The sequence below is a fragment of the Camelus ferus genome, chromosome 23, assembly GCF_009834535.1.
Source record: "Camelus ferus isolate YT-003-E chromosome 23, BCGSAC_Cfer_1.0, whole genome shotgun sequence".
Classification (NCBI taxonomy): domain Eukaryota; kingdom Metazoa; phylum Chordata; class Mammalia; order Artiodactyla; family Camelidae; genus Camelus; species Camelus ferus.
Genome location: NC_045718.1, coordinates 20,584,853 through 20,597,670, shown reverse-complemented (window position 1 = coordinate 20,597,670; position 12,818 = coordinate 20,584,853). Strand labels below are relative to the sequence as shown.

At 41.7% G+C, this 12,818-nt stretch overlaps 1 protein-coding gene across 5 annotated transcripts in view; it reads right to left on the bottom strand.

The window, feature by feature from the left end:
• Positions 1-612: 612 nt before the first annotated feature.
• TRAF5 (TNF receptor associated factor 5) overlaps positions 613-12,818 on the bottom strand; it is a 38,538-nt gene continuing 26,332 nt past the window's right edge. For 4 of the 5 annotated variants that reach the window (XM_032466420.1, XM_032466419.1, XM_032466421.1 and 1 more), the window contains 7 exons: positions 11,467-11,631; positions 10,752-10,829; positions 10,355-10,429; positions 7,770-7,862; positions 5,447-5,587; positions 3,877-4,045; positions 613-3,215 (listed from right to left, as the gene is read on the bottom strand). In XM_032466420.1, coding sequence (XP_032322311.1) covers positions 2,638-3,215; positions 3,877-4,045; positions 5,447-5,587; positions 7,770-7,862; positions 10,355-10,429; positions 10,752-10,829; positions 11,467-11,631 — 1,299 coding nt within the window. In that variant the 3' untranslated portion in view covers positions 613-2,637. The remainder of the gene's footprint in view (positions 3,216-3,876; positions 4,046-5,446; positions 5,588-7,769; positions 7,863-10,354; positions 10,430-10,751; positions 10,830-11,466; positions 11,632-12,818) is intronic. The other variant, XM_032466422.1, reaches the window with a different exon arrangement.

Genomic DNA, 12,818 nt, shown 5'->3' with positions numbered 1-12,818 from the left:
CACCTCCCTTGGTACTTCTCTTACCTCTGACCTCTTCCAAATGCTTTGCAGTCTCCTCTTCTTCCTCCACTGAAATGTGGTGTTCCCAGGGGATTTCACCACCTAGATCCCCTCCTGTGCATCCATCAAAACTTCATCTCCAGCCCAGAATTCTTGTGTAAGATTGAGACTCATGTCTGCAGCCACTCTCAAGAGAAGAGAGGTAGCCACAGTGTGGACTGATTGTCCAAGGGACCTCAGAGAGGGTTCGTGGCTCTCTGTCCCATTTGTGTGCATTTAGGACTGGCAGTGGGAATTCACCTTGTGACTATTTCTTGTTTCTCTGAAAACCTGAAATTTGGAGAGCAGGGGTCAGAATTCAGATGTTAATGTGCATTAATATGTACCCCACCTCACCACCATATTTCAATCCTGCACAGACCTTTCTCGAGATTGTTAACTCCCCTTTTATGTCTAGTGTATTGTTTTCTTTTCATCAGGAACTGAAATCAGACCAAAATGGAAGTAAAAATTGAAATCTTACTGATACAGAATAAAAATAACTGTTCAGATAATAAGAGGAAAAATAGTTTACATGTATCCACTTCCTTAAAACAAAAATCACAACTCTTATTTTATGAGAAAGAGGTGCTTTTTATTTGAGAATACCTCGTTCCGTGATCACTGTTTCAGTGATGAAGAGACTCTAAAGTCACAAACCATGCCTTGACTTAAACTTTTTATGTAGAAAAGTTGGTTAAAACACAGATCTCATATTTTGATAAATTCACCTTAAAAATGTTTTTCTCATCAACGACTTAAAACGGGTTACAACATGTGATCTCCCATTGCTTAGGAGCACAAGGATGACTTGGGGCTTGATTAGAGACGCTGAAAACAAGCACACACAGAACCACCTGCGTCCGGCTGTGTGGTCTGAACTTCCTGAGTTTGTCTGCGGGGAGGTGCTGACCGTCAGCTGTACCAGAGTTCACCCAGTGTACGTCTTTAGCATATTTCTACTGGGAACTTAGTTCTTTGAATTTAACCCTTTGGGGTGATTTCTGCAGTATGAGTCCTTAGCATCTTGAATTTCATACAAGAGATTTTTAAAGTTCCAATTATTCCAGAAGCCACGGGTATAAATCATGCTGCTTCTCCTTGGTTAACTGGTCATGAGTTGGTAAGGTGCGTGGTCATCACTTGAGTGAACGGCACGAAGTGGCCCTCAGCCCACAGCACTTGTCCTTACAGGCTCAAAGGAACCAGCTGCGTGGGGGGAGTGGGGGCTCAGTGCCATAACGAGTTAGAGCTCAGGAAAACTGGGTGGTTTCTCGTTAAGTCAGAAGGCTTATCAAGAGTCAGAAGGACTAGTCTCAGCTTGTATTTACCCTCTCAGACCCATACAGGTAAGTGCAGAAGAACATGATCCTTTCTGCTCTTCACAAAGTACTCAGGACTTCGACAAGAAATGTCACAAGTTTATATAAGTGCCTGTTTTCACACCAGTTTATGAATTCAAGATTTCTCCCCCAAAGAACCAGGAAATACTGTTTTTAGCCATCAGTTTTGGATGGGAATACTCCTAACACCCATAGGAAATTGTAAGAGCATTCTCCCCAGGTCTTAGATTCCTCTTATCCATTTATGATATATTTTTTCCATCACATACTAATTCTGCCCATCCTCACATTAATTTATTATTACCACAATACTTTTAAACTATTTGTATACACGTACATATATTATTTATTAAGTTGAATCTTATGAAACTGCTAATATTTTGTTTGAAAACAATTTTTTTTGCATGGTTGAACCTAATAAAATCTGAACTTTAGCTGAATGGCTCCTTCTCTCATATATATATACACACACACACACACACACATACATACACTGCAGTACATATATATATAAAATGCAGTATATATATATATATATATATATATATATATAATGTGCTATATATATATACATATATAGCAGTACTTTCTGCTTACTTCAGCAGGGGAATGAAAATGCTTACTCTATTCACCAGTTCTTATGCAGCCTTGCAAATTTGTTCTTGCTGACTACTGGTAAATTTCATGAAAATATTAGAGGTATAGTGATTTCCACAAATACAGTATTTAACCAGAAAAAGTCTGGTCCAGACTGGGCATACTGACCTTTGAAGTACACAGCCCATCATTTGAAGTACACTACCAACTAACTGGAACAGCCTACCCTAAAAGATGGTTTTTGCAAGCTTAAGGTCAGGTCTAGAATTAGCAGGCATAAACAATAAAATACCAAACCACTTCAATTGGAAATTCTACCTCTGTGTCCTCAATAACTCTTAATATTATAGAGGGCCTGCACTGAGACCCCATGCTAAGCACCAGTAAAAGAGATATGCCCCAGACCTTACATTCAAGAAAGTTAACATCTTTCAAATGATATAAAAAATATAAATAACGAGGAGATATTCTAAGTGTTGTAAGTTTCAAACTGAGACAGAGTGAAATGTAAAAAGACAGCACTTGAGAAATCTTAAACTGACTTCAACCATTAAGGGCAAAAAGCCAAACACAAGTGTGTACTGAGTCTAGATTCAGTCACTACATTAACCAAAGCTTCTGGATCCAGGAAGTCTTTTTATCACCTCAGAAGGAGTGACTAGAGGTCCTCCAGGTCAGTTAAATCCACAGCCACCTTCAAGAACAGGGTGTCATCTTTAATGTAGGTGTTCTTGGCATTCTCCAAAGTGGAATGAGCCACGAAGCGGGGACAGCCAGAGGCAATGTTCATCTCTCCGTCGGGTCTTTTAAAGCTGCTGCTATTGGGGTCAGCTTTGAAGGTCTCCACAATGTGGTTCTTTTTGCCACTCTGGTCCAAAAGCATCAGGGTCACCCTCTGCCTGAATGGCCACTGCAACAGTGAGTCAAACTCGCCCCGCATCACCACAAAGTACAGCGACAGGTGCGTCCCCTTCCCGGACCCATCCCCATTCAGGTATGCTCTAGCACAGAGCCGGTAGCCACAGCGGCTGGTGTAGAAGGGCTGGCTGAAGATGGATACCATGTGTCCGTCGAGCGCCTCCCTCTTCTTCAGCTTGTAGTCTGTCACCTTCCAGATGAGCTTTCCATTATAGCAGGCACTTTCTAGCAGTTTAAATCGCTCTTCGTTTTTATTCAGCTGTGCTTTATGGATATTAATGTGGGCGTCATGCTTGTTAGTCTCTCCTTCCAAAACAACTGCAAAGAAAAACAAGGTTCTAAAGGCCTTAAAGTTGTCTTTAGGATTTACCCAAAGTGGAATTTTGTTATCTGAATAGAACCAATAAAATTCTGACATTCTGAAGATGAACTGAATTCAGTGTTCACCAATGGACCATTCATATTAATAATATCAACTCGGTGAATCCCGTGCCGTGGCAAGGGTGGCACCAAGAAAACCCAGATGCAGCCTCTTGAACAAAAGCTCTCCAGAGTCTCCAGAAGGCACACTCAGCCTTCAGCCAGCGGGTGTTTGCATGATGAGCCCCACCGCTCTTTAACTGGAATGCTTTTAAACAGCCAAACCCTTCTCTATTCTTCTATAATTAAAACAATGTTCCCACCACATCTTTCCCCTAGCCTTCTCACTATTGTCTACTCCTTAAAAACCATCACTCCCTGTTCTTGGAATTTCCTGGCCCATTTCCACCCATTGCCTGTTCCGGCTCCCGCTCATAGCCCTTCGTCATTTTTGCCTGGGTGGCCAGAATCCCATGCTGTTCTGTTTCACAAATACCAGATTCAGCCGTTGTTGATCCTGGACAGCTGTGACTCTCCATCAACCAGGTGTTTGCTTGTTTCATGAACACATGCAGAAGTAATGAATCACCAAAAGAGAAGTAGAAAACAGTATACATACCTAATCTCTGATCATTGGTTTCCAGCAGGGTGATTTTCTGCTTCATTGTATCAATCGCTTCCACCAAAGGCCTCAGATCAAATTTACTTTGTTGCTGGTTAGCCATTTGCAATAATTGACGCACCTGAACTTCTAGCCAAGCCGACTTGTCAAGGTGACTGGCAAGAACCTTTCAGGACAAGATGGATCAAGTCAAACAAACTTGAGTTAATATCTTAGTAAATCGTTGAGATTACGTTTTTCAGCTCAAACGTTTCACCTTTAATTAATCAATGAATGAAATGAAAAAGGCACAGTCCAGAAGAGAAAATGCAGAGAGGATTTCAGAGAGATGAATCACTTAATCCCTTCCTCCTCCACCGCCGTATCTCAGCTCCTGTTTCTTTGAACTGCTCTTCATCTGACTTTTACTCCTCCCCCAGTTTCTCCCTACTTGGTTCTCCAACCTGTCTTTATATTTCTGTCCTCTCCTTGTCTTTCCTCTTATTGCTTCCTTTTCTTCTTCGATGCTACTCTTCCAATCCACTCCTGCTCTTCTGGAAGGCAGGGAATGCTCTGGAAGGAGGCCCACCTGTTCTGGCCTGAGGTCTCCAGGTGGTACAGAAGTGCCCTGAGGTAAGGCCTGCACATTTGGTTGCTCTCTTTAGGTGGAAGGGATTAAATAAAACTACAGCTGTTTTCTCCTCCACCCTTTCCCTCAGTGCCTTCACTCTTGACTGGTTTTTGTGTTAGAAAAAAGGTCAGAATTGAGATATAACATATGATGGTTTTACACACACACACACACACATACATACAAACACAGGATGCTGGCAATGTGTGAATATATGGCCTACATTTTATGGAATAATCCAGATTTCAAAAATCTTGCCCATGCTACATCTTGAAATCTTTCCACTATACATTTTTTAATCACTATGAAGACATTATTCATTAGGAAATTTGTTTATGGTTATTTAACATTCATGATTTACAAAGTCATTTTTGCTATATTTTAGTGATGTTTAAAGCATTGTCTTCCCAAGGGAATGAACAGTTTCACTTTGTTGACTACAAAATGCAGAACGACAGATGCTCTCAGTGAATTTGAATTCAAGTGACTAATATTGGCCCAACATTAATTAAAATCCTAATCACCATAAATGATATAAAAGTATTGTACCAACGTTTCACGTACTGATTTGCTAAGTGTACTGGGGTTATGTGAAAGAAGATCTTTATTCTTAGGAAATACACACTGAAGTATTTAGGGGAAAAGGGCCATAATATAGGCAGCTTATTCTCAAAGGGTTCAGAAAGAACACCCACACAGAGAGGGAGAGAGTGAGGGAGAGACGAACAGGGACAGAGAAGGCAGAGGAATAAGAACAAGGAGGAGGAGGGGGATGAATGGAGCAAATGGGACAAAATACTGACAGTGGGCAAATCCGGCTGGAGAATATACAGGTGTCCTTTGCACCACCTTATTCTTGCATGTTTGAAATTATTTCCATTGCAAAAGTCAAAAGAAAACCCCTCACAGCCAGTTGAAGGCTAAATCTTGGCTCTGACTAGAAAGGCCAGCTCTCACCTGGATATTTGAGAGGAAGCTTCCATTTTTGCCAAACAACTGTGCAAACTGCTTGAATTCCTTTTCGAATTTCTTTACAGTTTCTGCTAGCTGCTGGATTTTACTTTCTTTTTGTTCTAGGCTCTTATATAAGTCAGAAATCTAATAACAGGAATATGAATGAGGTCATTTAAAGGCATGCATACAAGTTAAAATAATTTAAATATAGTTCTAGGAAAATATTGCAAGTAAAAAAATTATTTCTATGAAAAATATACACATATATTTATAGAAAATACTTACATGTAGGTTACTATATAATCCTAAGAAAATGTTTGCAGGTGCTTCAAAAAAATCCACAGATTTGTCATCAACCTTTTCTATATGTGACCCACTTTAAAAGTTCATCTAATGATAGTGGCATCACTTGACTAAATTTACTGAACTAGTTCTCTTCTTTCATTCAGTTTACACCTATTAAACAACATCTCATGTGGTATGTCAATCAGTACTTTGTGGTACTCACCTTCACCATCACCATACCCAGTATCTTGCTTCCACCCCGATACTGAACTGCTCATTATGTGCCAGGCACTGTGCTAAGAGCCTATGTATATAATTTGACCCTTACTAAAACTCCATTTTATGAATAAGGAAAATATGGAAGAGAGAGGGTAAGTAGCTTCTCCAAACTCACATGTGTGGAGCCAGGTCTCGAACTCAGGCATTCCGGCTCCTGAGCCCTCCCACATTAATTTCCAGGCTCTGCTGCTACCCTGTCTAGTTTATTGCAGCATCTTTCTGCCTGGTCCCTCTGTCCTTGTTCTTGCCTCTCCCTCTATCCATCTTCCATACTACCACCAGCTGTCTTATTTTTAAAGCCAAACAATTAACTGGCTTCTATCAGCCCCTTATTACTGGTAAATATTAGTTCAAACTTTGGCCCTTACATTCTTTCTGAAATAGGGCAGAATATGAATAAATCACACAAAAAAATCACTGAATGTATAGTATTTGAAACTCCTTTGCTTATGTGGAAGGCCCCTGCAGCCTGGACCAAACATACCAGTCTCCACTTCCCTGTCTCACACTCGGCGTCTCTCAGCCCCCAAACCCCAGTTCCTTAAACTTCTCTCATGCCTCTCTGCCTTGGCACAAACTTTCCACTTCTGCAATGTCCTGTTTCCACATTTTCACTGAGAATCCTTCTCTTCCTTCGAGATGCAGCTCAGATGTGCTACCTTAAAAAGCCTTCCCCAACTCCCACAGAGCAAAATGCTAAGGCCTCTGTACTTCGACACAGGGCACCCTCCTCACGTGTCCATGACTCACAGCATCTTATCTGTTTACATTTTTGTGAGCTCTTCAAGGAGAGATGCTGTCTTTCTCCACTCAGTATCCCTTGCAAGTAGCCTTGAACCTGACATATGGATGGTATGGTTGAATCAGTGGATGAATGAATGAAGCAAATGTTGCAGCAAGAATATGAAAGTGGTTTCCTGGCAGCATGCCTTCTACCAGTTACAACTGAATCAGTCTTTCAAATTTTCTCCACAATCTGTCCCTGGAACTCACATACCTACTCTAATATGAAATCAGACACCATAAAATAATCTGCAGTAGTAAAATTCAGCTCCCTCTCTACAGATGTGGGCTTGAAAAGTCTGATCCTCTGAGATGTCCTAACAAAATAATGAACTTTTAGAATAATTACTCAGTAGAATCAGTATTTATTGAGGTCCACTATGAATACTCCAGGGACTACGGCTGGCATTTGCACACATAATTTCACTTGATCATCACAACTCAGTAAAATAATTAATGTATGTATGTATTTATTAGGTTAGAAAGTGAACAAGTTAAGACTCATTACAAAATATATAAAACCCATAGTAGCTAGCACAGAGTCAAATGTTGTTTCATGATAATTACTGATTTCATTGAAAAATGCCAAACACCTACTTGGTACCTACTAGGTGCCAGGTAATAACCAAAAGGTGTGTGGATAGGCTGCAGAGAGGCTGGCTGATGTATCACGGGGAGCACTGGACTGAGAATCAGGGGACATGGGTTTGAGATTAAATTCTGCCACTTACAAGTTATAAACATATCACAATTTCTTTGAGCTTAGTTACTTCATCTGTTGGTTGAGGTGATTGGACCCAAAGATCTCAAAGGCACTTTCCAGTTCTAATGCTCTATAATCCTATGAGTCTGGCCACTGGTAGAAAAACATCTTCCTCCAGTTGACATACTGAAGCAGAGGAGAATGTAAAAATACCAACAAGGACAAATCCCAGCGATTCTGTTGCCTCTCTTTATACTTGGGCCCTGGAATATTTACCTGTTCTTCTAATTGGAAGTTCTTTTCTAAAACCAGAAGCATGTGGTCCCGTAAGGCTGACTGTTCATGCTCCTGCAGGCTCCCCCGTTTATCCTTTAATACGAAGAGAAAAATAAGTCAGGTTGTTGAAAGGCTCTAAAAATGGGGAGGGGGCTGGGATATTCTGCTAAAGCAGAACTTTGCTTACTTGTCTCAAGATGGGTTGCAGGGAGAACGACCCTCCTGTGTCCCTTTCCCAGCTCTAGGATTCTACAGTACCCCTGAGACACTGACAGAGTCAGGCCACTATCGAAATTCTCAGCGCTGATCTCCTTCCTTGCCCCGGGAGCATATGACTGTGGGTTAAGGGTAGTTATTATCATTTCTCAGTGATTCCCATATAAAACCCATCTCCTTGGTGAGTTATCTCCAGGTCAGGTATTTTTTTTTTTACATTTTTTATTGAGTTATAATCGTATCACAGTGTTGTGTCAAATTCCAGTGTAGAGCACAATTTTTCAGTTATACATGAACATATATGTATTTATTGTCACATTTTTTTCTCTGTGAGCTATCATAAGATCTTGTATATATGTCCTTGTGCTATACAGTATAATCTTGTTTATCTATTCTACATTTTGAAATCCCAGTCTGACTGGAGTCCAGGTCAGTTTTAAGCATCCATTAGTTCTCTCTCCTATGAAGCCCACTCCTCTACTGCCTTTAATCACTGTCCTGCTATCAGGGGCAGACGGTATGCAACCTAATTGTAATTTCAGTCCGTGCCAATTTGTTACCCACAAAATCAAATTATATGTTTGCAAGAAGAAATTACTTCTTCCCTGATCATTAAAATATTTCATTACAGACTGCGTATATCACTAGCCCAAGCAACGTTATGGGTGGTCCACAGACTCCAAGCAAACATTTATCATCAGTAGCCCTTCAGTTTAGTGTTGGCCCCTCTTCCAGAGAACAACACCCCCAGCCATCCCTAGCTCTGGTCCTAAGGTAAGTCCTAGAATACAACCCAACTGGGAGTCTGGGCCTACCTGTCAAGAAGATTCCTTTCCAAGCTGGAAAGCAATTCTGAATTTCATGCATGAAAAAGGAAAACCCTATCCTTTTTGTAGCCAAGACAATCAGTGGTTTGATATATGACAAATTTATGGACTCTTCACTGACATTTTTAAAAGGTTTCTTATAATACACCTTTTTTCAAAGAGTTTTTTAAAATAAGAGAAATACATGCTTAGGTCAAACAATACAAAATGATATAAAATGAAAAGTAAAAAAAGCTCCCTTCTCTCCATTCCCACACCCAATTCCCTAGTCTCACTCACCAGAGTCAGTGAAGATATATACACATTTTTAACATAGTGAGATCACACTGTATTTAATTTTAAAAATATATACACCCCATTATTTTTTATCAGGTGCATAGTATTCCAAAATATGAACACATAATGATATACTCAGTACTTTAGTGATGGACTTGGGTTGTTTTTCATTTTTTTGTGGTTTTTGCTTTTTGTTTGTTTGCTATATGCAGTAGTCCCCACTTATCCACAGTTTCACTTTCTGTGGTTTCAGTTACCTGTGGTCAATCATAGTCTGAAAATATTAAATAGGAAATTTCAGAAATGAACAATTTCATAAGTCCCAAATCCGTCTGAATACTGTGATGAAATCTTGTGCCGTCCCGCTCTGTCCTGCTCTGTCCGGTGGTCCAGTGACCTCCCCCACTCCCTCAGGGCCCTGGCACCCACACTTTCTCGGATGTCATCCTGTTGTCTAGGTATCCAGGCCATAGACCATCCCCACCCAGTAGTCACTTAGCCATCTATGTGACCAGATAAACTGTTGTGGTATTTCAGTGCTTGTGTTCAAGCAACCCTTATTTTATTCAATAATGGCCCTAAACGATGCTGGCAAGTCAGATGCTCTCTTACTGTGCCTAATTTGTAAACTGAACTTTCTCATAAGTATGTATGAATAGAAAAAAACATAGTATATAGAGTGTGGTACCAGCCAGGGTTTCAGGCATCCACGGGGGGGGGGTCTTCAAATGTAACCCCCATGGACAAGAAGGGACTACTGTAAATATTTTTGTGTGCGTGTGTGCTTGTATATGTGTGGAATCACCACACACTTATGAAAGGATATCTGTGAAATAAATTCCTAGCAGTAGAATTACAAGGGAAAAGTGCGGGGTCACATTTTACTTTCATAGACATAGTCAAACCTCAAAAAAGTTGGTATTAGGTATTATAAATTAACTATCTATCTATCTATCCATCTAAGATTAAATTCTTCCACTTACAAGTTACAAACATATCACAATTTCTTTGAGCTTAGTTACTTCATCTGTTGGTTGAGGTAACTGGACACATATCTATCTAGATATGTGTATAGATAGATGTGTGTGTGCGTGCGTATTTATAGATTATTTGTTCTGTTTCTCTGGAGAACCCTGACTAATCCAATGCCAGTCTTAAAGTTTCTCAGAAGCAAATGTCCTTCTGCACCACGAATGGAATCAGAGTAAAATAAACTCGACAAATGAATGATACAGTTGAGTGTAGACAGACACAGTTAGTCAATACCTTAACAGAGCAGCCATAGTGCTTAAAAGGACAGTCTTGTTCAGCTTCAGGACACACAGCAAGGTGTTCATCCACCTGCAAAATGGACAGCCTCTGCTATAGAAATTCACCACCAGCTCCGCTGCTACGTGGTGTCACTGCAGCAAGCAGGGAGCCAGGGGTGGCTTGGGGAGAAGGGAGGAAACAGAAGGCAAAAAGCCACACTGAGGCCGAGGGGAGGGAGGGCTAAGGTGAAAACAGAATTCTCAGGGGAAGGGGAAGGGAAAACAGAAACATGGTTATCAAGAGGATCATTTAAGCTTTGGACCCCTGCCTTTGGGATTTTATCAAACACACACTACGATGATTACTAAAACGTTATCTTATATACAATCTACTGAGAGAATTATTTAGTTACCTCAGTTCTCGGAATAATCTGCAAACACTTGTTGGGACAAGAGACCGGGTACTTGGGACACAAGTTTTCCTCATGATTCTGGAACAGAGAGAGTGGGCTGAGACAAAGCCAATCTCGCTTCCAAAGGTTCCCTCTATGGCCGCGCAGTGTGCACACATGTGTTGCTTTGGGGATCTGTGCTATGTGGTTTACCCTCTACAGGAAGGTATGGCCTAGTTCCAAAAAGGATTCTGGATGGCTGCTTTCTTGGTGTAAATGAATTCAGTTCAATTCTACGTTCCTATTGTTTCAAAGAAGGTCAGAGGGCGCGGGACTGACGGGATAGACTGTGGGAGTTCCTGGCATGGCTCCTTTGACGCATGTGAAAGGTACCCCACGCCCTCTTCTTCTGTCTGCATCCTTCCTCTCCAATTAGGTCACAGCATCCTGAGGACAGACAGCGTTTGTCACCCCCCTAGTATCACTGTGGGCACACTCACATTTAGCAGGTGCTCAAACAATATTTTTGCTAATGATAAATGAATAGAGTCCTACCAACAAGAAGGTATTTAGCCTTTTACAGGTCCCTCAGATAAAGTTATTCTTTAGGTCTATTTCTGTACAAAAATAAATCCAGAAAAGTGCTTCTGGCATCCCATCTGATTCACTGTGACCACGCAGGCAGAATTCAGTCCCATCAAGAGGAGTTTTGGATTTTTTTCTTCTTTTCTTTTACCTGTAGATTGATGACTACCACATCCTTTTTGCAATAAAGGCATTTTTCCTCTCGAAACTGGCAGTATGCGCTCAAATGCTCTTTCAGACCTTTGCGAAGGACTGGCTCCCGACAGTTCTCATTAGAACACTGCACAGCTTGAAATAAGCACTGCTGAAGGTGGTCCTGGAACAGATCACAACAGGCCAGTGGGGACCCATCGGTCAGGGCAGTGGGGGATGGGGGCAGCCGGCTGCAAGGCCTAGTGAGGGAGGGGGGACACTTGGGGAAGCAGGAGGGAGGACTGCGAGGGCTGGGCAGACATCCTCTGCCTGTGGGGTCCCCGGGGCTGCCCCCCTGCTTCTGCTGAGGACAAGGCACAGAGAGGGCTGCCCAAACTGAGCTGAGGCTATGAAAGCCAGCCTTGTTTGGAGGATAGGGGAAGACGGGTGAGGAAGGAGGAATGCCGAGTTTATCTTAGATGCTCGAATAACCTGCCTGTATCCTCAGGCTAGTCCTTGAATATCTCCCTTGGGCTTGCGTATTAATTTACCAGTTCTTCAACGACATTTCTATATTTCTTTTGGGCACCCTCCATCCCCACCCCCAGCAGCAAGGACTGCACAGCAGGTGGTAAAAGCCTGGAACAGAGAGCAAGAAGAGCCAGCCACATCCTGAGTCAGTCAAGGAAGGGGAAGGACCAAAGGAAGAAAAGGGAAGGAGAGGAAGCTGTTCCGAAGCAGAAAAGGAGGTGGAGGAACACAGGACCACAGGCCCAGGAGAAGTGGGGGATGGTCAGCCTTGTAAAGTCGGGAAATATTCTTAACTAGAATATCAGAGAATGATGACAAGGACAGTGTTCAGTCCAGTGTTCTTCATGTTACAGATTTTTAAAAAGCAGGCATGTCTTAACAAAATCTTTGGATAACACTGCGGGTTATTGTGATGCTGACAAGTCATCAAAATCCTACTGAGCATATCCTTCTGCAAGATCCTTTAAAATGAGGTTGGCAAGCTACCACCCTTGGGCTGAATCTGGCCTGATACTTGCTTCTGTGAGTAAAGATTTATTGAGAAGAGCTCGGCTATTTCTGTTTGTTCACATACTAGCTACAGCTGCTTTCGGCCACTTTTCCCCTGAAATGGCAGAGCTGAGCAGCTGCAGCAGACGTGGGAGGGCCAGCGAAGCCTCAAATATTTACTATCTGGCTCCTGGCAGAAACAGTTTGCTGACCCCCTTCTCTGAAGGAAAAAAAAAGAGCACAGTTTTCCCATAGGAGGTAAATACGTATAGCTATTCTCCTTGGAGTCTAGTAATAAGAGACACATAGTGACAACTGAAATCTACATCTTCTCCAAAATTCATGGATGCT